Source organism: Ceratotherium simum, chromosome 5 (genome assembly GCF_057802395.1).
Source record: "Ceratotherium simum simum isolate JZ-2026a chromosome 5, ASM5780239v1, whole genome shotgun sequence".
Classification (NCBI taxonomy): Eukaryota; Metazoa; Chordata; class Mammalia; order Perissodactyla; family Rhinocerotidae; genus Ceratotherium; species Ceratotherium simum.
The window spans coordinates 40,048,143-40,075,206 of record NC_141904.1 but is presented as its reverse complement, the minus strand read 5'-3'; the positions used below and the strand labels follow the sequence as shown (position 1 = coordinate 40,075,206).

Below are 27,064 nucleotides of genomic sequence, written 5' to 3'. Positions count from 1 at the left end.
GAGGATTAGGCGTGTCATGCTCCGATGGGGTATAACAATGCAGGGGGCATTGAGCAGCCTTTACATGGTACCAGGAAGACACGAAGCTGGAGGGATGTTTTGCAGCCTGTATCTTTGAGGCCACGGGTGTAGGCTAGAACGTGGGCAGGTCTCTGAATTTGGGGGCAGCAAGGATGTAGGGCGGTCGTGAGACCTAGAGTCCATGTGTGAGAGTAGCAGGAAGAGGGTAGGAGGAAAGTAGTGGTGCGGGAAGTCTGAACCCTGACTTGCCGGCACGGTCAGTTGCTGGGGTTCTGGGGACGCCTTTGGTCCGCCACCGACAGAGAACGTGGGCGAGACTCGCGTTCAAAGCCCGAGCCCGCCTGGCTCCACGGCGCGCTCGGCGGGAGGGAGTTTGGAAAGGCTAGACCGGGGGGTGGGGGTGGGGGGCGGGGAGAGGCGGGGCTGCTGAGAGGTCCACCTTCGGGCGCTCACTGGCGGAATAGCGGGTGTGGGCGCAAGTTCAAAGCCCGGCCCCACCCGGCCTCCAGGGCCCGGCGCGGCGCGCACGGCGGGGCCAGCACGGGGAGCGAGGCTGTGGCGGGCGCGCGGTTGCTAAGCCCAGCGCCCCCGGAGACGTTCCCGGTGGCTGTCGCCGGGCGCGGCGCGGCGCGGGGCGAGCAGCGGGTGGGAAAAGGAGAGAGGGCGGGTGCCGGCTCGTCGCTGCTCGCGTCGCGCCCCGCCTTCCCGCGCCCGCTCGGCCGTCGAGCCGCGGCCCCGCGCTCCCACCGCCGCGCCCCGCTCGCCCGGAGCCCGCCGCCGCGCCATGCCCGCCGCCGCGCCCACCCCGCGCCCGCCGCCGCCCCCGGCCCGGCCTGGCCCCTGCTGCCCTGCCCGGCCTACCCCGGGTAAGTGCCGTGCGCTCCCGCGCGGACCGGATCCGGGACGCCGCCTGGGTGCGGGGTGGGAGCGCTTCTGTCGCCTTGACTGGAGACTCCGCTCCTTGCAGGAGGGAGCAGCAGTGCCAGTCCCGCGAGGGTGCCCGAAGCGCGCTGTGTGTGTGTGTGTGTGTGTGTCTATGTGTGTGTGTGTCTATGTGTGTGTCCACACAGCTGAAACTCGCTTGCTCGGGGACAGCGCTGTCTGGAGCTGGTTTTCTCTCCCTCGCCAGCTAGAGGGACCTTCCTGGGTGAAACGCGCGGGCATCTTGCGAGGTGCGGCGGGGCTGCAGAAGAGGGAGGGCGCCCGCCTGGGCGGGAGCCGACATTGATTGAGCATCTCAGCGTTCCACGGGCTTTACCTGGAGTTGACCTCATCCTCTTCACAAACCTGTGAGGAAGGGGGAATTATCCCCACGTCTCGGATGAGAAAACGGAGGTGCCCAGAACTCTTGACTTTCCCAAGGTCACATGGCTTGATAGCGGTGGAGTTGGTATTTGAACCAGGTCTCCAGAGCTCTCTGACTCAGCTAAAGGAAAGGAAACTCTCCTTAGAACTAGATACAGAAACGCACAGAGAACTAAAGACCCTCAGGAAAAAGGCTAGAAGGGAAGCATTAGGGAATTAACAGAAAAAAAAAAAAATGAGTTCGTGAAATATCCCATCCATTAACTGCAAATATAGGACCGCATTTGCACTGCCTTCCACGTCTGGCTCTGGGGGCGAGGTGTTGTGAGGTAGAGAGAAGACTGCACCAGTGCTGGGCAGAGGCGTCTGGGGACACCTTTTCAGAGTAGCCGCCTGCTGGGAGTGGGGGGTGAGGAGAAGTTGTGGAGGGAACTCAGTTGTTATTCACCCCCAACAGTTAGTCATCCCTCCAACTCACCCCCTCCCTGTTGATTCCATTTCCTTTCCTTTCCTTCATGTATTGTCCAAGACGACAGCTATCAGATTGAAGCTGGGTCCTACCTTCTGCATTGCCTTTCATGAAGCATCTTGGCATTAGGTGGTCCTGTGCTTTGATGACTGTTAGGAGCTGTGAAGTGAGTCCGTGTTTCTGCTTATAGAAGTGATCTGTTGGGCTGGTGTTGAGCTGGTCTTGAGCTAACAATCCCAGTCATGGTGAATGAGGCATGTAGAGCAGTAGCCAAGCATAGTGCTTATCCTTAAGGGGCAGGATAGCAAGAAGCAGGGGCCCTAGGAAGTGAAAAAGCAAAGGGATGTTGGGTTTGCCCAGCAGCCCAACTTCAGAAAAGCATTTCAATTTGGTATTTGGATTGCTTTGGGTGGTGCCATAAGATGCTTCACTAGAGAAGGAACAGAGGCAGAAAACAATTTCTGAAAGATGCTCTGTAACTTGTGCCATTTAGGTTTGAGAGATCTTTGAGCCATGTTGCTTGATGGTGAGCTAAAAGAAGTGTGAGAAGTGAAAGAGGCCCTGATGAGAACCCCACGAGGTTCAGAATAACTGAGATGAGTCTAGTGTTATCACGGCCAGGCTTTGGCCAAAACTTGGAGAAAGAAATACTGGGCTATGGACTGCCCCACGGGCTTCTGTCCTCCGCTCTGCCGCCTCAGAGTCCTTTGCCGTCTTTGTGCACATCAGTGCCCTGGGTGCCTTCACTCCCACCTGCCAGCCCCTCCTCTTTATTGGAGGATGACCCCAGGGCTGCCGAGTCTGCTTGGTCTGTAGGAACTGAGAGCAAGGAGTGCCTGGGAATTGACATCTCCCCTGGGGGCAGCCCCTAACCAAGGAGTGATACATGCTGGAGGATAAATAGTCCAGCTCCCTTGCCCTTGATTGGGACACTCCGAGGCGTGACATACCTTGTCTCCAGAGATCCACTGTGGAGTTGTGTCAGATTGACCTCCCTGGGTCTTTGCTGGGCTTGCTTCTCTTTCTTGTCTTACTTCTTCACTCCCCTACTGGCTTTTCCTGGGAATACTTCCTAATAAAACACTTTCGTGGGAATTCTTATGCTGGGATCTGATTCTCAGGAACCCAGACAAAAGCATGGACCCTTCTCACTCTCAACGTATTTTTCCCCCTAGGGTATCTGAGTAAGACTGTGTCATCCGTGGTGGGTGGCCTGTGCTAACCTGTAGGGTGCTTTTGTATGAATTCGCACAAGGTGCCTCCTTCTGGGAGGATGGAGCCCTGTGCCCAGGCAGGAGATTAGCAAGCAGGGATTCAGCACCCATTAGTCCCCTCATCTGGGTGCCTTTGGCAGTGCACACAATGCCCGACAGAAGGGGTGGCATGGTGCTTGGGCGTGGTGCTCAGAAAAGCAAAACAAAATGGAGAGTTGCTTATTTGTCTGGAGATCTCATTTCTTGGCTCATCCCCTACCTCTTTTTCCCAGGTCATGGGAAATGTCCCTCCCATGTTTTCCTAAATATTTAAATATTTTAGGCAGATGTTTTGCTTTTCTCTGGATGAGTTGCCTGATGAGGTTTCCTTTCCTTGACTTCTGGGAGCCCATAGTATCTGGTATCCAGAGTTTCCTCACCTTTTCCTTTGGTGACCTCTTGTTAATGTCTAAATTTGGCCCATCTGTTGGTAAAGCAGAGCCCCTTTTGAAGATGTATATGTAGGAGAGTTCTTTGAGAAGGGTGTTTTTGTTAACTGCCTGGTAATGTAGGTCAGAAGAGGGAAATAGAGGGAGAGTGGAAGAGTGGGGAAGAAGACATCTGTACTGGGAGTTGGGGAGTTGAGTACCAACCCCAGAGGTCTGAGGCTTCCTGGTGACCTGGGGCAAGTCACTGAACTTCTCTGGGAACCTCAGTGTCTTCATCTTTCCTTACTTAATAATAACTGTCCAGCTGAGCTCAGAGGGTTGTTTGATGATCAAAGGGGAAATATTTTCGTTGGCTCATCAAACAATTATTGAGCAAGCCTATAATCCTTACCCAGGGAGAACTGGCAGTCTCTCAGGGATGGTGGTGTATGTGGAGGCATCGTGGTGTAGGTAGTAAGTGATGGAATAGAGAGAAGCACTAGTTCAGTGCTGTATGAAGGGACAGGGAAGTCTCCTGAGGTGCTTGGGCTGGTCTTGAAGGCTAAGTGTTCACAGAACTTTGCAATGGCAGGGTGCCATGTAGTGTGTGGTTATGGGGGTTAGAGCACTTGTTGTCCATCAGAACTGCCTTCAAATCCTGGTTCTGACACTTCAAAGCTGTGTGATCCTGGGCAAGGTTACCCAACCACTCTGAGCCTCAGTTTCCTCATTGGTAAAATGGGCATGATCAGATTGTTCGGAGGATTTAGTGATGTAAAATACTTAGCTGATGTTATTACAAACAGAATGCATTGTTATTGAAGTTACCTTTGAGGCTGAAATTCTGTTTGAGTGCTTAGGACCAGTGCTTCTGAAATGTTAGTGGGCATGTGAATCATCTGGGGGGATCTTGTTAAAATGCAGTTTCTGATTCAGAAGGTCTGGGGTGGAGCCGGAGATTCTGCTTTGCTCACTAGCTCCTAAGTTCTGTAGGTGTTGCTTGTTTGGGGACCACACTTTGAGTATAAGGCCCTAGGCCACTCCTCCCCAGGTAAAGTCTGAGTCCTTTGTGGGGGCTGAAGAACACTGTGTTTGGGGACATGATGGGGAGGGTTTGGGCCTCCCAGGCAGGTCTGACCTGGGGCTGGGGTAGAGATGCCTGGGACCTGCTGCTGTTGAGTAAGGTGCTTCCTACAGAGGGTAATGGACCTAACTCAACTTCCTTCAAGTGCCCTAGGACCAGACCCCTGGAGGAAGCTCTTCCTGCCCAAATCACCAAATTCTGCCTACTTTTTCTGCATGCTGGCCTTGAGGATGTAGAGATGAATAAGCCACTGACCCTACCACAGTGTGGTTGGGGGTGGGGTGGGGGCAGGCATGTAAACATGTAATTATTACATGGTGATATAAGCATTCTGTAGAGTTCATGGGTAGTAGAGATGGAGGTAAGAGGGTTGAGAAATGGAGGAAAACTTCCTGGTGATAATTATATCTGAATTGGATTTTGGAGGATGAGTCACAGTGGTGGGGTGGGGGAGGAGGGCAGAAGAGTATGGGGAATGGCATTCTAGGATTAAGGAACAGCCTGTGCAAAGGTAGGGTGCCTTTGTTCAGCTCGTTGAACTGAGTCGTTTGCAGCATGGATTGTGATGGGAAGGGCTTGGTAAGGGAGGCAGAGCTCGGTTCCTAAAGATGTATTACTCAGGATAGGCTAAGCTCTGCTCAGTAACAAATCAACTTCATCATCCTAGTAGGTTAACCCAGCAAAGGTTTCTTCTCACACAAGAGTGTGTCCCTCACAGATCGGTGGAGGGCCAAGTTGACAGAACTTTCCCCAGCTTGCAGCACAGCATTTGGAAAATGTGGCCTGTGTAGTCACCAGCGCAGGAAGAGATCCTGGGAGAGCTGCTCTCTGGCTCTTCTATGCTTCAGTCTGGAACTGATGCGTTGCTGCTTATGCCACAGCCCATTGGCCAGAATTCACTGTGAGGGGCTGGGAAATGATGGGCGGTGTGGATGGAGAGTCCAGAGAACCTCACTGTCTTTCCCACACATGCCTTGTTATGGAGCTTAAGCCTCATTCTTTAAGGCCAGAGTTTCTCAAATGGGAGTAATATGTGAACTTCTTTAAAGGAAAACAAATCTTGTAGATTCTTAGTGGAGGCTTAAATTGCTTTTATTATAATGCAATTCAAATATGTAGTAGCATTAAATAGATCTAAACTCTTTATATGCTGAGCTCTCATATGACCATAAAACCAAAACAAACATATAAATAAAATATCAACACAGCTACAGATCGAGTAAATTCAGATTAATGTCATGAATTTATTGTGATGGATGAAATTATTTTTGCTAAAACTAAATCATCATTTCTGGTTCTAAAAACAATTGTTCAGGTTCTTATGAGTTTGGTATGCTATGTGCCATGCCATATGGGTTGTATGATGGCTCAATCTCTCATAAGTTTCTTCTTTCTATATTGTCTGATTTGTTATTTGCTAATTAGCCTGTGACAGTTAAAATAATATTTCTTGTGGCCAACTACATCATAAATGCAAGAATTCATGCAGTGAAATGATGTGGCAGCATTTGGTTATGACATGGTCATTTAGATGATCCAGAGTATGTTTCTATTGATTTTTTACTGATTGTCTTAAAAAAGATGATCATGAAAATGAAAGTGCAAAGTTAAACAAAAAATAGTTTTAAAGAAATTGTGAACCCCCTTGAATGTGTCTGAGGATCCCCCACAATTTGTGAAACAGGTGGAAGACCACTGGAGAGTTTATTGAAGAGGGAGAGATGACCAACTTTGTGGTTTAGAGACATTACTTTGTCCAGGTGTGTGGGTAGGTGAAGGGTAGGGAGGAAGGCCAGGTCAGATGTGATGAGGGTGGGCACTAAGGCAGTAAGTAGTTAAGGGAATGGAGAGAAGGTACCAGATTGAGAGTTAGGAGGTGGAATCCATGGGACTTGGAGATTGACTGGATGTGGGAGGTGAGGGAAGGGAAGAGGAGTCAGGGATGACTCTTAGTCATGGGAGTTGAGGTGGTTGATGGTATCACCGACCAGGGTGTCCATGGACCACACGTGTCCATGGAAAGAACAGAAGAGCTCAAGGCCAGAGCTGTGTGCAGCCATATTCGTCATCCTATCTTTTCCACTAACTTGAGCTTTCCTGAACCCATTTCCGCGGAACTGCTGTATCTTGCAGTGTCTGTTTTTTCCTCTCTAGGACTTAATTAGTGCTCAGGTAGATGATATGCGTGGCTTCGTTAGCCTTTCTATTGTGCCTGCTGCTTCTGACCCGTTGGAGAGGGTTCTGGCAACATTTTGCCTAATTAAACACACACTTTTATGTCTTCTACATGTTTGAAGAAAGGGGAAAAAAAAATTGAGAAAACTGTAGATAGAAGCTGTCATACCATAAAATGTGAGATTGGTTATCTGCCTTCAGTTTTTAAGAACATCAACAATCAACTTTCCACTCTGTGTTTTTGGACAGAGATACTCAAAATTCTCCAAGGAGAGATCAGGCATGGTGCAGGTTAAAGGATCTCTAGGTAATTACATAACAAGGAATATGGAAACTCTGTACTTTGGGGAAGTGGAGGGCAGAGAACATGAGGCCACCTGAACAGACAAATAAAAATGTCACAAACTGAAAACAAATCCCTGTGGTTGCTAGAGTGGAATCTTGTGTTAATTAAAGTTTTTGGCATTAAATAATTTAAAGTGTAATTTGGTGTTTCCTCTTTGTATGAATTATTGACCTAATGCACCGACTGATGGAAGCAATACGAGAAACCTGCCAGAAGTGGCTTTCACTCTGCTTATTCCCACTCATGAGAAACTTCTACTTGTCTCTTGGCCTCGGTACAGGCATCATCTTCGTGGCGGAGCCTTCCAGGCCCTCCAGCGAGCTGTGCAGTCTCCTCTACTGCATCTCTTTGGAACTTGTGATAAATGGTCTGTAAGCAAGTGCTTCCTGTCACCCCCAGAGACCACATGCTACTTGGGGACAGGCACTGTGTCTTTTCATCTGGGAATTCCCCCAGACTAGTGGAACATTTTTCCTAACAGCCATCTCCACACCCATGAGCCAGTCCAGGGCACCCTTTAAGAAGCATCTTTGGGCCTCAGGGCTGGTTGGAGGAGAGATCTCCCAGCAACAACAGCCTGGTTTTAGGAGTGTCTCTTCTAGGAATGGGTTGGATGAAGCTGGTTGTTCGGTTTAGTTCAGATGCTATGTTGGTTTCAGATTGGCTGCAGGATCCTCTGTAGCTTGAGTCTCTACATCTGTTGCAGAGACAGTTGGTGCTCCCCAGATATCCACATGTTCCCCTTCTTTAGCAGATGCTATCAGTCCCTGCCCGTAGTCCCTGTTCTGATGGTTCCCCTACAATGCACTGCAGCCCTGTTTGAGGGCTTTCTCTGGCTGTAGGGGCCTGGTTGGCCCATTCTCGGGGAAAGCCAAAGTGCTGGGGAGCTAATGCCCCTAGAAGCAGCTCTCAATCACTAATGGAGGGGAATGGATGGATAAATATCACAGTTTCCTTACCCCTCTGGTGGGACAACCTTCAGGCACATTCTACCTATTCTCCCCAGAGGTTCCCTGCAGAACTGAGCCCACGTTGCCCACAGCAGTAACCTGCTCATTCATGCCACTGTACTGCCTTATTTCTCCATTCTTCTCCAGTGCTTCCCAGCATCACCTCCCAAATAAACTCAAATCCTTACCCCAGGCTCTGCTTTTGGGAGAGTCCAACCCAAGACCCTTTTGAGTTGGTTAGGGCCACTGGACTGTGGGTGGAAGTGCTGTGTGTCACTTCTCATACAAGGCAGGTAAGAGCCATGGCACTGCCATTGTGTCTCTCTTGTTGCTGCGGCAACCTTGGAGGATCTGAGATGGAGGAAGGCTGCACAGTCCACATTGGAATTCATATGAGCAAGAAACTTTTATTATGGTAACCACTGAGCTCTTTGGCATCTATTGGTTGAAGCATCTACCTGTCTGACACACAGTTTCAGCACTGTCCCTTTGGAGTGCAAACACTTAAGTCAACCCATTCTCCATTTCCCCATCCTGTACTGATCTATAAGAACTCTTGGGATCATCTACCCATGATCTCCTTGAATGCTTCTAATTTCCCAAGTCCTTCCTTCTTCAGTGGTTTGATTAATATTAAAGTACAGTTTATTCAAGTTTTTCTATAGCTTTTAATTCATCTGGAATTTATTTTAGTATATACTTATGGAATAGAAATCTAAATTTATTTTATTTCCAAATTAACCAATTGTTCCAATATTGAATAAAAATTATTCTTACCTTCCTGATTAGTTTGTAATGATCTTTTATTACACATTAAATTCTTAGGTTAAATAGTATCTATTTTAGGGCTACAGTGTTCTTTTTCCTTAAATTCAGCTATTCTTTTGTAAGTACTAAGACGTCATAATTGTAGCTCTGTAGTATATTTTACTATCTTCATTACTCATTACTCATCTCCCTCCTGTCTTTCCTCAAAAATTGTGTTAGTGCTTAAATTGCATCAAGCCTACGAAGTACAATGGTGAAGAACTGATATGTTTAACTTATTAGGACTTCACCTTCTGGAATGGACAGTCATTTAAATGGATCTTCTATTTCCTCCCTCACTTTTATAGTTTTCCTTATGTTGATCATTTACATTTCTTGCTAAAGTTATAGGAATTCTCTATATGTTGACATTATAAATGTTATTACTTTTAAAATTATATTTCCTAACTGGTTATTGCTGTTGTATAGGAAAGCTTACATATATATGTATATATATATTTATTATAAATATGACATAATATATAGACATAATATATATAATTAAAAAAATTTTGGCCTTAATGCTGACCATTTTCTAATTGTATTTTGAAGAAAAACATGTAAAGCTATTTCATGAGGTTCTATGTGCTCTAATTTCCTTTCCAGGTAGCTCAGAATGAACAAATAGATACATTCTAGAATTGAGATAAATTCAGGGAGGGAGGGAAGGAGATATATAGAGAAAAGGTATACAAAGGAGTTAGGCATGTGGTAGGAATCATAAGATCCCACCCCCACAGTCCAAGTGCGGAGTTACAGATACCGTGAAAACAAACAGCTTGGGTTCATTGTGTGTTTTCTCTTTGAGACGTAATTTCTCACAAATTTAAAACTTGCTTGTAGGTGTCTCTGACTGGCCCCAGACATCACTAGCCTCAACATCATAGTCTTCCCTTAGATGATTGACATTTGTTAGTAATAGCATGTTTATATTTTGAGTCTGGGTAATAAAAGATGATATCAGAGAACGCCAGGTTTTCAGGGACGCCAAAGACAGGTCTGGCAGGTCATAGCGGTTAATGTAAAACGAAATTAAAGGACACCACATCCCTGGCCAGGGTCTCACCTGTGTTTGATTTAAGAAAACCAAAATCATTGGGCATATTAATTTGAAAAGAGAAAAGAAACAGAAAGAAACCAAGTACGCTAGATTGAAGCTCGTTTTTCTTTTTGGAACTTGGAGTCAGCTGATGCCCAAGGGTTGCAGACCTCCCCAGTAATCTAATGAGGAAGCTCCTGAGCACAAGGCTACAGGTACGCTCTGCACTGGCTAGTAGAATCTTTTAGTGCTTTCTCTTGAATGCCGTTAATATTAACTTAGGATTCCGTGGAATTGATCATTTTCTACAAGAATGGCATAACTGAAGATGTTTTACTAGTTTTGAAGATGGTATTTTCCAATGATGTAGCATGAAAGAAAAACAGGAGTCCACACTCACATTAAGGAGAAATAGGGAATAAATAAAAAATCTGACAACCAGTGGGAAGACCCGCGTGGTTCCCATGTTCTCAGGAACATTTGTTAGTTATTTGTTTTTTTCCAGTTGCTTTGTCTACATTACAAAGCAAAGACAGCAGTGTCTGCCTGGTTCTCTTTGTGTTTAGTTGTGCTTTCTTCATCAAGAGTACGAAGTCGGGGTCTTTGTTAAGCTGTTCTCTTAGCAAGTGGAGCGCTAGTGTTGAGGTGGAGAGGGGTGGGTAAGGAGACAGACTGTATCCCTTTATCTTGCCCCCAGCATGTTCATATGGCCATAAACACAATGTGTGGGCTTTTAAGTAGTCTCAAGTAAGGATGCTAACAAAGAAAAGAAACATACATGATGGATTTTTATTCTATTGGGAGGAGGGAGTGGGGTTTTAAATGTCTGCCCATCTCAGGGGAAGAATAGGAAAGTTTTATATTTTCCGTGCTGCCTTGAATAACTGTCAAAAATTCTCAGCAGTTTCTGGCTAGCTGGCTGTCTCCATCTGGAGGCTGGCATTGTGTTTTTTTAACCTACAATTAACTACCATCCGCTAAAAATTCAACCAGTAATAGTCATATCCTTTCATAGCTTTTTAAGGAACTTTTTCTTAAATGTTCTTACAGTTCTTTTCTTACCCTTGAGAATATCAGTTTTTAGTGTCAAATTTACAAAATTAGATATTGGGGAATCATTGATGATCACCATGCACTATTCTTTCATTCACTCACATATGTTTATTGAGTGTCTACTATATACCACTGTGGTAGGCACAGTAATTTAATTAACTTAAACTTATATTGGAAATGTCGACACAAATAATCCATAACCAATCTATAAATCAAAATTGGGGTGAGTTTATTATTTTATTATGAGCCAAATTTGAGGACCATATAGCCTGGGGCCTTCCTTCTCCAAGGAAGGAAGGGCACCAAAGAAGTGGGGTGTACAGAGTGGTTATATACCGTCAAAGAGCGTGTGTCACAAATGACTGGAATGTCCCTTTTACAACAGTCATGAGATGACCTAGCCTGCCTAGCTGGCACAGTGATTCACACAGCAATTGATGAACACAGCAGGTAGCAGGTCTGTGGTCTCCAGCTGGGTGGTCACAGCAGGTCAGCAATCAATCCCTAGCCTAGAGAGAGAGATGCTTATCCTTAAGGAAATACTGATGTGGGGGAAGTTACGTTATCTTAAGGGCATTTTTTCTTGTCTTTGTGACATAGTAAATGCTTAAAGCAGATATACAATGCATGTCCAAAGGCCACGTCTGGCCGTTTTGGAAAAACAAGGTGAGGCCGAATTAGTTTTATGCCAAATGACTTCCTCATATACTCCAGTATATCCTATGTTTGCCATTTATTTATCAGAAATAACCACATATAGCTAGTGGCCATCATATTAGACAGTATAGAGCTAGAGGGCTGGGGAGGCAGAGGTTAAAGCATCAAGTAAATATTGTAACACCAGGAGGGGAAAGTGCTGTGAAGAAGGAAGCAGGATTGGCACGTGATGGGCATGGAGCGGTTTGAGAGTCTTCAGGGAAGGCCTCTTGGAGAAGTGATGTTGGATCCACTGCGGACCTGAACAAAGGGAGGAAAGATGTGTGTGAGAGAAATAGTTTGAAGACATTCGAGGCACCTCTGGGTAATTAATTGCCTTTTGTTTTTAATGAATGAGAGACAGAATGCCTTCTACTTAGGAATTAAAAAAAAAATGGCCACTAAACAATCAGCACTCATTCTTATTTTAAAATTTAAAGGCCTTTCATAATTTTGGACAATGGTGTGGGTGTAGGTTCCCTGGAAGCAGAACTCGAGATAGGGATTCTTGTGCATGTGATTACTGAGGAGAGCTCTCAGGAGAAGGGAGTTAGAGGGGCAAGATGAGCTGGGGACATAGCTAAGCAAGGATGTGGTCTCAGCTGGAGACGGGCCTCAGCCTGAGCCCATGGGCACTCTGGAGCACGCATTGTACCACAGAGCTGGTCCCACCTTGGGGTAAGGGGCCGGTCTTTTGTACCCTTCCCTGTCCCCGTCAGTCAGTCATTAACTGTGGGCTGCCCTGTGAAGGTAGAGTTGGGTATGTAACCTCCTGGGTGGTGTGACTCCAGTCAGCAGAGAGTAATTCCTGGGAGAATTGAGCAGTGGTGGGTCTTTAATAGCCAACATTCAAAAGAGCTGGCAGGTGGGGGCCACTGCTTGGTAAAGGGGTCTGGTGGCCACTTACAGCATCCATAACTGTGCTGGCCCTGTAGAATGTCGATGACTGAGTAGCTTTAGGTAGATTTGGGGCAGAAATCGATGAGAAATCCTGAGTACATGGTTGCTTTGATCACCCAGCACATTCCGATGATTTTGAACTCAACTGATGGGCTGTTTTCATTAACACTACTATGGATTTATTGGGTTCTTTCATGCCACACCTGTTTATTGCCAGCCTACCACATGCCTGGCATTAGGTCTGTGTATTTGGAATCTTGCCAAGCAAGACCTATTTATTTAGTAGACTCCATTCCTGTAAATTGTATATTTTTGGCAAATGCCAAAATAGGGATCCTGAAGAAACTTAACCACAGCTCCTAGAAAAGCCAGAAGCTGCCAGGGTTTACCCCATCAAAGCTCTGAAGGCAGCAGTCTTTCTTAAAACATTTGTATATGATGCTCTCAAAAGGCTTAGATACAGCAGTTGGGCCACATTGCAGGAACCGTGTTAATTTCTGTCCACTGAGGCTGGCTTCTCAGCAGAGGAGCCCACTTGCCTTGGTGCCACTGTTGTCAATCTGATTTGACCACGACGTACTGAGTGCTTACCATATGCAGGTGACCTTAGGCCATTCTGGGAGGCCATGCTTGTGGTGGCCACGCAGGCTCCCATGGCAATGAGGACCACTGGGCACTCTGCCAGCAGAGATGTAGGTGAGGTCCCTCTTGGCTCTGGCATTCAGGGTGGGTATTGGGGCCATGGCTGGAGCTCTGTGCTGCCTGTCAGATGCCTGTTGCAGTCAGAGTCTTGGCACCATGACTTCTCTGCTTTTAAATTAGAGGAAAACCGAAGCCAGCTTGAATTCCCTGAAGGAAGAAAAGTTTGCACCTTAAGCTGCTTTACCCCAATATCACTCTTCTTTGTTTCGAATCTTAATACACTTCGGGGAATTGCTTTTCAGATCATCCCGTCTACGGGGATGTCAGGGAAAAGCTCACTTGTTTATTGCCAGCTACAGGAACACTGCTTGACTTTATTTTGCCCAGTTGGAATGCTGGCTGGCTTAACAATTAGGGCAGAGCTAAACTGAGGCTGCTTTGCTTAGATATCGATGCCCGTTGATGAGCCTGAGCCCTGCTCCGTTTCCTGTGGATGATCCCGTGAGCTTTGCTTTATTCCATGGTTACAAGTGACACCCCTAAACCTGTCTGAGCCATTGTTCAGAAAGATTCAGGATCTGTGCAAGGGTTGTTTCAGTTCTTACTAACTAGCTGTGTGGCCTTGGGCTAATTGCTTACCCTCTCTGGTCTACAGCTGTATCTAAAAATTGAGGGTGCTGGGCTACTGGCCCTTTCAGTTCTAACATGCAAAGATTTTCACCCATACAGCTTTTGCATCCAACACACGAATCCTCCTTAGAATCCTTCTTTTTGCATCCTTCTTAGATTGGATCCATGGCATTCCTTTTGTTTACAAAAGATGCATATTTCAGCATAAGCAATTTGTGAGAATTTTTACCAGTAAATCCAATCAATCATGTAAATGACCATGTCTTGAATATTTATGGAAAGTTCTTTCTCAGTTTGTTGTACTAAACCTCAGATAAATAACACAGTGGAGCTATTTAGGTTATTTATTTCTTCTTAAGTGAACTTTAGTAATATGTATCTTTCATAAATCCATCCATTTCATTTAAGTTGTCTTATTTATTGGCATAAAATTATTCATAATATTCCCATATTATTATTGTACATAAACAGCCCCAGTGTTTTTCAAATGTGTTGTCTCTCCTGAATATGAATGAAAGCTATATATTTTTTGGAAACATTTCCTCTTAAATTGTTTTACTTGCTTGCTATTTAATTATATGTTGTACATGGAGGTTGTCTTATCAAGAAGTCAAAATTGTTTGAAAACCGCTTTCCAAATAATCCACAGGCTCTCTGCCCACTCTGTCCTGTACAATAATGGATGGTGGAGGTTTCCGCCTGCCCCTCAGATAAGCATCTGATAAATGAGGATGAGAGTCTTCAGGGCCAGGCACTGACAGACGGTTCAAATATTCCGAGTGTCTTTACATCGATCTAAGATCCGTCCAAACCAAAGCATGAAGATGTAGAAATGGAATAGATGTGTTCAGTCTCTCTAGAAAAAAAAAGATGGAGGAGTTTGCTTTTAGAATGATTTGTGCAGCCTCACCTATAGGGATGGAAGGTGGAGAAGCTCCAGCCAGCCCAGTGTTTAAATGTTGTGATGACGCAGGCTGATGGAGACTGGGGGGCCGGTGAAGGCCTTGGGGTGGGATAACCAGACAGAGGCACATGTGAAGCCTTGCAGGCATCAAAGCAGCTGCACACTGGTCCACAGGGGGCGGGGGGGGGTGAGGTATACTTGAGTACTGTCCTTCCAAATGAACACCTCCACAGAGCCTCCCTAAACAGCACCTGGAAAAGCAAAACTCAGCCAAAGTCCAGGTGGTTGTGATTTCCTAGCTGCAACCAACAATTGGGATTAAATTCCAGGTCGTAGGAAACAACACTCCACCTGGGAGCCGTGCCCTCTTGCAATTTTACCGAGTGCGCAGTGACACCCCAGGGATGAGATCGAGGTGAGCTGGGGAGTGTTGGGAGGAAACGTTACACCCAGGGGGGAGACCGAAAGATAAGCTGTCCCCAGGGGAAGCTTCCCTCAAAGCAAACCAGCATCAGATGTCGCAAAGGAGGACAAGGTGAGGGACAGGGCAGCATCTGGAGAGGCTCCTTGAACAGTGGCACATAGAGCTGTAGGTGAAAAGAGGAGCATAAAGGCTTCGAATGACGAAATAATCGGACAGTAGGAGGAGGGTTCATCTGGAGGAAGAGCGGTCGGAGAGAAACGGTTATTGTGCTCACTGGAATGTCCAAGACCTCACCAGCCCTGGGAGCAAATGAGGCCGTGTTAATATCAGTGTCCAGCTTGGAGTCCCAGCGGCCCCACCTGCTCACACAGGACCTCAGCCAGTGTGCTTGGAGTCCCCAGGGCAGGATGTCACCTGTGCTCAGGTACACTGTGGCTCCTTTTCTTCCTCCAGTCATTATGTCACTCCCTCCCCCCTGCTGTCCCTTGGCTGTCAGTGTGTCCCCACGGCCCCACATTGCCCTCCTCTGCTGGGCCTACCTGGAGTCCTGGGGCCTGTGCTGGGGAAGGCAGTGTGGCCGGTCCTCTGCTTACTCTGTTGTACCTTGTCACCTAGGTCCCAGCGCCTCACACATACTTTTAAAACACAGCTTCTTCAGGGTCCACCCTCAACCCTGTGCTCCAAGGACCAGGAGGCCTGGGCGCAGATGCCATCCATCCCCTCTTTTGTCGTTGCCTCCTGTGCTTATCTCCTCCCAGGTGTCCACCAGTGCCTGTGCAAAAAACACCTTCTTCTTCCCACCGCACCCAGCCCTTCCCGCCCATTTGACAACTGGTACAAACAGATCCCAGAGACATAAACCCACTACGGGGCCAAAGCCGACCCTGGATCCCAGTTTGGATTAAGTCGAGTCACGCTGGCACACTTTCATGGTTAACCAAATGGATATGTCCAAGGACTTGATGATCTCTCCTGTTGTGGTCTGTATATTTTGGTTCACTAACCACTTGAGTGAAGCAAGAGATATTCTATAGCGGTGCTTCACAGACTTTCATGTGCATCACACCACCCGGGGAGCACGTTAACATGCAGAATATGATTCTGTAGGTCCAGGGTGGGGCCTGAAATTCTGCTTTTCTAATAAGCTCCCAGGTGATAACTGATGCTGCTCGTCCACTTTGGGAAGTGAAATTCTAGATCACTCCCTCCCCCACTCTGTCTGCTGTACTTAAAGAAAACCCTTTGACGAGGAAATCAGGACTGGACTTTTTGCTTCACTGCACTGATGATGTCATGTTTTGATTACATATCATACATTACTTATTCAGATTGTGAAAAATAAAGGTACTGTTTGTTATAACACTACTATACGGAATCGGTTTATGGGCACTTTGAAATTGGTTGTGGTAGACCATCACTCCCAGAAGGATACTCTGGAACTTCTCTCTGTATCTTTGCTTCTCAAAGTGTGGTCCCTGGGCCAGCAGCATTAGCATCACCTGGCACCGTGTTAGAGATGCAGAATCGCAGGCCCCAGCCCAGAGCTAGATTGACTGAATTAGGCCCTGCACTTGAACACGGTCCCTGGGTGGTGTGTGTGCACAGTAACATTTGAGAAGCCCTGCTCTAGAGAACACAGTACATAGGAAATGGGAGCCACCGGTTTAGCCACTTGAGCAGGACGTCCAAAGGAGGCACGTCAGTGACAGTGGGGAAAAGTTCATCCCTTGGTCGTGGGCCCTTTCTGTCGTGGGGTATCCTGGGACATCTGTGGAGAGAGGAAAATGCTTTCTGGCTTGCATGGAGCGTGAGGGTTCTTCAGACAAAATGCAACTAGCAGAGGAGGAAGTGGGAATGTGATGTGATGGTGAGATAGGTAGCGTAGGCAGGACCAGATCAGCGAGGAGTGGGAAAATCAAGGGAGGGAGGATGGGAATGACTGAGGGGGTCAGGGATGAGCTTTAAAAGCGAGGAAAGACTTGTAAGCTTGGTCACTTGAAAATACTCTTGTAAACAACCAGCAGTCCATCAAACTCATCGTAACTCCAGAGTAGCTGGGACAGTAAACTTCATCTTTAAATCAGTGAGTAGCTTAGAAAAAGAGTATCGGCATCCGTTAGGTGGGCTATAACAAGGACTGGGGAATATCCCTCACTCAGAGATCACACAGGGTGCTTCTGCCAATATGCTGGGAGGCACTTAGGGAAATCGGCATGACTGGTCAGCAGATAAAAGACTACCCAGAACAGGGCCCCTTCTGAGGTGAGAGCAGGAAGAAGTCTTTTTCATTCCTCTGTTTCTGAGGTCTTGGTTGGTGTCCTGTTGGTAATAAAGAAGATTAGGTAGTGGTGACATTAATTAGAGATAGGAGTGTCAGCAGCAATGACAGCCAATAAATAGTACAGCAGTTTCATTTTATTGCCTTACCTTTATTAATTTCTCCAGCTTTGATCAATACAGACGTTGGTCAGCCTTCTGAGTTACTATGAAACGATAGCATTTCTGAAGCTCAGCGAAAGGCTGCATTCCAAGTTTTTATTAGTTTAGAAAACCCTCCTTGGGATGTTTGCATAATCAAATGTAAGTTCGCAAATGTTTCTCCTGCCTCATATCTGCACGTGAACAGATTGAATTCGTTCCCAAACAGCTCCTGGAAAACGCCCAGGACAAATGATTACTCAGTGGAAAGGAAAATGATTCCAGCCAGTCCTTCTCCATCTTCCACAAAAGAATAGAAGTGAATGCCTGCTGATGTCATAAGTGATCAATCTGGGAAATCACCAGAAATGTGCGGTTGATAAAAGGGAAAGTATTTTAAGGGGAGCTTCCCTGCTAGGAAGGGGGCTTACGTGCCATTAGATGCATTGACTTTTATTTTCCAGTCATTTTTTGTTATTGTTGTATTGCATATTACCAGATGTTTTAAAACACCAATTTCCATTTCCTTTAGTACTCATAATTTGTAAATGCTTCAAGAGTGATGATGTATTACTTACGTCCCGTAGCATTTGGATGTGATTCTCCCATTTGTTTTTCTAGAGTGTTATTACAGCTTTTTAGGAGCCAAGGCGAGAATTCCAAAGTTCGTGCTGACCTCAGACATAGTTTTTCTTTGTGTTTTAATTAGACATATGGGCTATGATTAAAAAATGATTAGGAAAAGGTGCACTCTCTTTGTTCTGATTAAAAAAGACAAGTAAAAGATTAATTTTAGCAGTATATTTTTTTTCCCCTTGATCCTAAACTCGCTGATTAGCAGCGTAAAACGAAGTAATAATAAATGATGAGAAAGAAAACTGGGTTAATGTGACTTCCAGTCATTTTGGTAGCTTTTTCGGTGTAATAAGTTGTGGAGCTGACCCTAGTGGAATCAAGTTATATTAGTTCCTCTGAATTGTGGCAGCAGACATGAGACACGATTGCCAGGAGCCAAATCCATTAGAGGCGATGACAGTAAAAGGCTTGTGGAGTTCCTGAGTTTATTGGCTCACACCAGCCAGCGAGTCCTAGGATCAGTGAGCAGGGAGCTTGTTTCTCTCCCCGGAAGAGCTGTAGGCTTAGATTTGCTGGAGCGTTTCTCTTATTTCCCTGTCCTTATTGGTTTTCTATTTCAATTGCTACATGAATGACAAAGTCACCCCGCTGAGTCACATTTAGCATCGTATTCTCTTTGCCCTTGAGATGTACGTGGATTTGGGGGAAATCCAAAGCTACAAGCCTCTTTTCTTTTGGAGAGGGAAGAAAACAAGCCCAGTTTGAGTGCCCCCTCTATGCTAAGCAGTGTGCTGGGCACCCTCAGGCTGAGTGAGCTATCACTTTTGGCAGATGTAGAAACTGAGACTCAGAGAGATTATGTTACCTTCCCAAGGTCACACAGCTAATAAGAGCCTGGTAGAACCAGGATTCTGACCCCACGTTCAGTGTTCTTTGCACAGCTCTAAAATGAAGCTTTCACAAACTCTGAAGAAATGTACTGCTCCCCACTACCTGTATTAGTTGCTCTTTATAAATGCTGCTTTGGCAAATCTCCTTGTGGTAGACGGATGCCTGTGATCATGTTTTCTTTCACCTCGTTTATTTAATCTGTTCAGGAGGTCTTTTGTGTGACATGTACCAGAGCTGAAAGTAGTTACACTCAGTTATTTACAAGGTGAGCTGGAAGACCGAGACCGGATACACTGATCGATGTTAGGATTGGGAACTGGTTTCCCAAATCTTGAGTGCTTACTGTGTGTAATAGGGCCAGGAAGGGGAATTTGCATAATCCATGGTCTCTGCCTTTGGAGAGCCTAAATTTAGTTGAGAGGGAGAATATTTACCCCTATGAAGATGAAGTAACAATCAGCTGAGGTGTGCGGAAGGGAAGACCAGGTGTTCTGCAGCCAAGTGCTGGTATTGGGTCTCAAGCATTCAGACCAAATGTTGGTTTAATGAATGAACGAGCTTCAGAGGAGGGAGCTCTGACTGTGAACTTGTGAGGTCAGGGAAGGTTTGGCGGTGGATGTGGGTCTTAGGTCTTACAAGATGGTGAGGCTCGGATGGGTGGGAGGAGTGAGGGTGGAGTTGGGTTGGGATGGATAGGGGCCACTGGACTATGGAGGGCCTTACATATCAAGCTGAGGAGTTTGGGTTTGCCCTGCAGGATGGTAGTAAGGAGCCACTGAAGGTTCTTGAGCAGAGGAGTGGCTCAGAGAAAGCATTGCCTGTTTTGCTGTATGTGTTGGGTTAGATTGGTGCTGGGGAGAAACCCCATAAACATTTGTATTTGGGGTGTATAAGGCAAAAGCAGCAGTATTGTCAAGGCGAGGCTAATTTATGTTGCTGCAGGAAGTTAACAGAAAAACAGGGTGCTATAAGAGCATCTTTTCCCTGTGTCACTTCCTGGGAAGCTGCTGGCTTGGTGGCTGAGGACTGGGAATTAGGATGTTTCATCTTTACTGTCTCTACCTTCATAAGTATTTACTGCTGATGTAGGGCCAGAGTAGGGGTTATTATTCTAGATCATATTAGCTTGAGGCATACGAAATTTCCATTTTTTGGTAATTGGTAGAACTACTGGAAATTTCATATGGTTCCATAAAATCAATTTTGTAAGTTGTTGTTGGAGACAAGTGGACATGGGCTGGACTTTGGCTTTCTGGTCAGGGTGACTGGGCTAAGTACTGCGATGATGCTCCCTACAGTTAACCTGAAAGTACTCGTTGTGCTGTTGTCCTCAGGAGATGAGACTGTTCCTGGAGACAGGGCCCAGGGCCCAAGGGATGTGCTCTATTCTCCCTGCTGTTTCTTCTCTCTGCCTATGGACCAGGCATTCAGAGTCTCCTGATTTTTTTCTCTTACCTTTAAAGAAGAAAACTTTGCTCTGGACTAAGAATTTTAAAGGAGGATGGTGGGCTTGTGGAAGAGAAGATAAAAATATTTGCATCTGGAAGTTGTGTTTTCCTGGTGCTCCCCAGTAGCTTGATGCAGACAGAATGAGAAGTACCATTTCTGTAGCTCCCGGTTTTGTTGGGCAGGAGGGGGACTGAGTTCTCACTCTTGCCCCAGCCTGCAGAGGTTTTAAATGAGTTTGAGAATGCCTGGGCAGTGGACTAAGCAAGCCTGGTGGTGGTGCAGCAGAGGCCGAGCTCCTCTGTCTTCACACCCTTTGTGTCCATGCCTGGGATGGGGACCACTCTTGTGGAGCCTCTCCGGGGTTCAGGGATGGAGTGCTCCCAGATTGCTCCTACCGGGAGGACAGGAGGACAACCACCAGGATTCAGGACAGGTTCTGAGGTAGGGTCTTTTGAAACTGGCTGGGCACAGCCATCCCAGAGAGCACACCCCTTCCCTCGCCCTGACTCTGGGTACCACAGGGCAAGTCATCCGCCACCACACCAAGCTCCACAATTTCACTGTTGGGGACCTTGACGCCACTTGTCCCATCATGACTTGCCTCTCTGTCATCCTACGTCAACCCTCAACATGTCAGCCCCACCAGTGTCTGTCCTGTTCCATGAGTACTGCTGTATGCCTCCCTGACATCCCATACTGGATCTTTCTCTGGGACCCTCCTGAACCCCCTTCCATGCTAAACTCTCCCGCATCCCTAATGTATTTACCAAATGCTCCCTTATCCTCCTGGTTTTCCCCTGAAAATCCCTCTCCTCTCCCTTCCCTGGAATAAAATTCTTTTCCATTGACTTAGCCTGACACATATGTATCGACGGTCCTACTCTGTGAGAAGCACCATAAAGAAAACCAATGAGAACGCTAGTCCCTTTGGGCACACGCATTTGAAGGTTACCTTCCTTGCACCGTTCCTCAATTTTTCCAGTAAGGAAACAATCTAGTATTACTGCTGCAGATCTCTCTTTCTCTCCCTTAGCATCAACTCTCTCAGACAAAAATGGAGGCAGATTAGAGAGATTATGAGAAGAAAGGGAATAACAGATGTCCGTAAATAAACAGTTTAACTGTAAATGTGATTGTTAAGCTCATACATTTATGGCATGTGGGAAGATCAAGCCACTACTTGTCATCTAATCTGACACCTGTGTCTAGATGGAAATCATCTCAGAACAGATTGTATGCTATAATTAAAAAACAAAAAACATTCTGTGTAAATCTGCTGGGCCAAATTGCCCATCCTGGAGTTTCTGCTATAATTCAAATGCAGTTAAAAATAATTATTTTTTTTAAAAGAAGCATAAATGGCAGATTCCTACATGTCAGATATGACATATGGATCTTGTGGGGTAAATTTAATAATTTGCAGCCCACGCTTATGGTTTAACTGAGTTACATATTCTGTCATTTTCCTGTTTCCTTTCCTGACCTGGACAGAAATCATAATTGAACCACTTTTGTCTCAGCTACTTTGTTCTGGTTGGATACAGCTGATTAGGAAATACAGTCTTGTTTTATTCATTTATTCAGTTTATTAGGAAATGTAATGAGAATGAGCACATTCTCATTATGAAAGCTCTGAACATTAATATGACCTTGGTTTCTTTCTTTCCTTTCTTTTAATAGCAAGAGGAAAAACCATTTGGAGAAGAAAGTTTCTATACCTAGACTGAAATCTCCTTTAACTTTCCTTTTTTGTTTTTTACAACCTCCAGTGCAAGAGAATCTCAGAGCTTTAAGAAATATCCACCATGGCATTTTGGTCCATGAGTTCTTGTGAAGCGAGGTGAATCTGTGCACAAGATTCTACTTTATCAAGAGATTACATTACTATCAAATTAAATTCTAATACAAAAGAGATATTAAGATCGTAAGGACAGTATTAATAACTGGCAATTACTATGCCCTCACTGTGTGTCAAGGACTCCTTTAAGTGAATTGTAATCATTTTCTTATTTACTCTTCACAAAAACCCTGGCAGGAAGGTGTTATCATTCCTACTTCGTAGATGAGAAAAATGAAACTTGAATAATTTGCCCAGGTTCAGACAAATAGTCAGTAGCCATGCCAGGATTTAAATCCAGATCTGACTCAGACTCTGTGATCATGACCTCTTCATGTTTTGCCTCACCTTGAGTGGGTTGAAAGTCAAGCTTAGAAAACTGTTCTTGGCAAAGAGGTGGGTTCTTTAAAGTTCTAGAATGTTCTGACTTCTTGTTGGTATTTCCTGGGCAGCGACCCCTGGACCTTTGATCTCAGTTGTAGATTCTTGAAGGTCAGCTCACTTTAGGATAGCCGGAGTTGTGTTCTCAGGGTCAGGCCTCCCCTAGAGAGGCCTCCCAAGGCGTAGCCCATCCTGGGGGTTTCTGGGAGGCCTAGAGGAGCCACCTCAGGACCAATGCTAACTCTGTCCTGCACTCCTTGTCTCTCATAGAGGAGACTGGAGATTAGCTCTAAAGTGTAAAGGCTCCATCGTTTCAAGCAGATCCTCAAAGATCACACTTACAAACTGTGATAGAATCAGTAATCTTCAGTAAAGTTTTGGTGAAGGCCAAAGGGCTCTTTGAACCCCGTCTTGTCTAATACTGTGTTGTCATTTTCCTCTTGCAGGACATCGAGGCCTATGTGACCATTCTCTAAAATATTTAAGCTCAAGAATCACGGAGCGGAAGCTGCAGGGCACATGGCTGCCCGCTGGCCGAGGGAATCTGGAGAAACCATTCCTGGGACCTCGTGGCTCTGTCGTGCCTGTATTCAGCCCCCAGAATGGCCTTCACTCCGTCCATGCTGAGAACAGCCCGCTGAAGCCCAGGGTCGTGACCGTGGTGAAGCTGGGTGGGCACCCCCTCCGGAAGATCACCCTGCTTCTCAACAGACGGTCGGTGCAGACCTTCGAGCAGCTCTTAGCGGACGTCTCAGAGGCCCTGGGCTTTCCGAGATGGAAGAGTGATCGCGTGAGGAAACTGTTTAACCTCAAGGGCAGGGAAATCAAGAGTGTCTCTGATTTCTTCAGGGAAGGGGATGCTTTCATAGCTATGGGCAAAGAACCGTTGACACTGAAGAACATTCAGGTGGCTCTAGAAGAACTGTACCCCAATAAAGCCCGGGCCTTGACATTGACCCAGCACAGCCGGGTCCCTTCTCCAAGGCTGAAAAGCAGGCTTTATAGCAAGGCTCTGAAAGAGGGTCTCCACTGTGGGAAGACAGAGACCGCCAAGACCTGCAGCGAGGCTACCGGGTCCAAGGCAGCCATCAGACACCAAGGGAAGACCCCCGTGGAGCTGGCACAGGAGGACAGGGCAAGGGCCCAGAAGAAGTGGGTGAGGGGGAAATGGGAGCCTGAACCCGGTAGCAAGCCACCCAGGGAAGCCACTCTGGAGAGGCATGCAAGCGGAGAGAAGCACCTGGGGGTGGAGATCGAAAAGACCTCGGGTGAAATTATCAGATGTGAGAAGTGCAAGAGAGAGAGAGAGCTCCAGCAGAGCCTACAGAGGGAGAGGCTCTCCCTGGGGACCAGCCAGCTGGACATGGGGAAGTGCCAAAGGTATGACGTGGAGAAGCTGGTGAGGACGAGAAGCTGCAGGAGGTCCCCCGAGGCGAACCCTCCAGGTGGGGAGGAAGGGAGGAAGGGTGACAGCCACAGGAGCAGTCCCAGGAACCCCACTCAGGAGCTGAGGAGACCCAGCAAAATCACGGACAAGAAGGAGGACAGAGACCCTGAAGGTCAGGAAGGTCATCCTCAAGCAGCAGCCAAGGCTAAGAAGGATCCCTTGGAAGTTCAGCCCGTCAGAGAGGAGGGGCTGAGGGACGTGAAGAAGGACACTAGGAACGTTTGCAGGACCAAGCATGGTGGCTGGCTCCTGCGGGAGCGCCAGGCCGACTCTGAGAAGCTCCCCAGGACCCGAGGGGAGGAGCAGGAGGCAGAGAAGGAGAAAAAGCCATGTGTGTCAGGAGGGAGAAAGATGGTTCCCAGAGAGGACCAACCCGCAAGGGTAGAGAAGGAGCCCAAGACGAGGCCAGAGGAAAAGAAGCCAGAGCGGCTCAGTGGCCGGAAGCGGAGGCCCCCGGGCATCATCTCGGCCAATGTGGAGAAGCATTACGAGATGGGCCGGGTCATTGGGGACGGAAACTTCGCCATGGTGAAGGAGTGCAGGCACCGCGAAACCAGGCAGGCCTATGCCATGAAGATCATCGACAAGTCCAAACTCAAGGGTAAGGAGGACATGGTTGACAGTGAGATCTTAATTATCCAGAGCCTCTCTCATCCCAACATAGTGAAATTGCATGAAGTGTACGAGACAGAAACGGAAATCTACCTGATCATGGAGTATGTGCGGGGAGGGGACCTTTTTGACGCCATCATAGAAAGTGTGAAGTTCCCAGAGCGGGACGCTGCCCTCATGCTCATGGACTTGTGTAAGGCACTCGTCCACATGCACGACAAGAGCATCGTCCACCGGGATCTCAAGCCAGAAAACCTATTGGTAAGCCCTGATTTTGCTGCCGTGAGAGAGGGTGTTTATAAAATAGGGGATACAGGAAATATTAATTGCCTCAGACTCTGTCACCCTTACGTGCTAGACCATTACCTTTATGGTATTTTAATATACTTGTTCCAGTATTTAGAACTTAGTTCATAAGTGGCTGAGATAAATTTGTTTTTATTAAATTATTGAAAAAGAAACCTTCCAATTTAAGTAAAATGGAAAATGTTTCCTCATCCCTTGGAGAAAAATACTTTTGCCTTGACAGTGACCAGGTGGACTTACTTCATGGACATTTGCACATCCTCTGGACTAGGTACCAGGGGTGTCTACTGGTAGCAGCTTCCCCTGCAGGCTTTGTGTCCACGCTGTCACTAAAACTCCCCTGGCCCTTTTGAAGATAACATCTTGTCAAGGGAATTCAAAAGGCTCAGCACTGCAGGGGCCCGTGTGTGGAGTGGATAAGAGGCTGGCTCTGGAGTCAGATAACCTGAGTTTGAATCCATGCACTCTTAGTTGCTTGCTCTATGGTAAGTCCTTCACCTCTCTGGGTCTTAGTTTCCTCATTTATAAAAGACAAATAGTAATATTACTTATCTCGGAAGCTTGAGTGAGGATTGAGCACAGGAAAGAGAAGAGCAGCTGCTGATTGCAGGGAGCTGGCCTGGCACTCACGGCTCAGCTGTGGTCTCCTGTTGAATATAATCTCTCAGAACACCAACATCATATAAGGTTGCTTTGTGACTCTGTTGGATCAAGACAAAAGCAAGACCCCTTTATAATCATGTCCAAATGCAGATAAAACCAAGATTGTCCAAACCACAAAGATGGCCACATATCTCCCTTCTGGCTACTATGAGTGACTGCCTCACTTCATTCTTCCCACCTTCTAGATAAGAATCACTAAGATACCCAATCCTAGAATTAACCTCACTTCCTGACAGTATCCAATTTGGAGCAAAATCTTGCTTTCCTGAACCCTCCCCCAAATCACCTAACACAGCCCAAATCTTAAAATAAGTTCACTGAACACCCTCTTACTTAGATGCCTGGAACCCAGTGGTGTGCGTTCTCCCTTGTTGCAATGAGTCAGTAAACTCATTGTGTTCCTGAACTACAAGCGTGTTCCTGGTGGTCCTTGTTAGGACAGCATACTTCACACAGTCACCCTCTGACACCTTTATCCCACTTTCTTCTTCATAGCCCAGATCACCACCTGATAACATTCCATATTTATTCTTCTGTTTTCTTTCTTCTCTTACTGGAAAGTTCTATGACAGCAGGAACTTCATTTTATTCAGACTGTACCCTGAAACCTAGAACAGTGTTGTCACATGGTGGACGTTCTTTAAATATTAGTTGGATGAATGAATGAATACAGACCATAGCATGCTCCCTGGGAAATAGCAAGCCTTCCCTTGGTGGCAGCTACCATCATTATTACATTAGAAACACCTCTGATATTAAGGTGGGAATCACAAGTAAGCATCCAAAGCCAGATTGCTGCAGATAAAATAATCGTGAATGGGGACAATGATCTCGATGAGCCACGTTCTTTTTTTTTTTTTTTTTTGGCAGGGATTTAGCCTGTTTCCTTTAATTTCCACGGCTGTAGACCCAGCCTGGAAACATCAGCCCAGTGCACTCATCTCTCTGTAAACTGCTCCCACAAGCAAAGTGAAACACTGAGTCATGCTAATTATCTGGTGAAATGAGGTCTATGTTGACCACTAAGTCAAGAACCTTGTTTTCTCCCAAATTCATAGAATTGCAGAAGCAATTTGACTGGTTGCCTGAGTGGTCTGAATCGCCATCAAATCACTCTCCCTTTGAAACATTTCATTTTTGCATTAGCTGAGTGTTCTCATCCTTTTTTCACTCCCTTTTTGATTGTTTCTGTCTTTTGGGTCTGAGCCCCATGTGTGATGCCCTGTACACTGTTTATTATGGCAACTTTGGAACTGCAACAGAGCGTGTTCTTCAGTGACCCTCAGATGTTTTCACTGAACTGTCCACAGGAGAGATTCTGATTAGAGGCCTGGGTGGGTCCCCTGAGCTGAACATTTTGGGCATGTCCCTAATCAAGCCTTATAACAGGTATACACGTTCTCGAGTATGTGGAATGA

General features: G+C 46.4%; 1 protein-coding gene across 1 annotated transcript in view; it reads left to right on the top strand.

Moving 5' to 3' along the window:
* The first annotated feature begins 700 nt into the window (after positions 1 to 700).
* Positions 701 to 27,064, top strand: part of DCLK3 (doublecortin like kinase 3) — a 49,049-nt gene continuing 22,685 nt past the window's right edge. The window contains exons 1-2 of the mRNA XM_087431716.1: positions 701 to 887; positions 23,065 to 24,938. Of these exons, the coding sequence (XP_087287842.1) occupies positions 806 to 887; positions 23,065 to 24,938 (1,956 nt within the window). The 5' untranslated portion in view covers positions 701 to 805. The remainder of the gene's footprint in view (positions 888 to 23,064; positions 24,939 to 27,064) is intronic.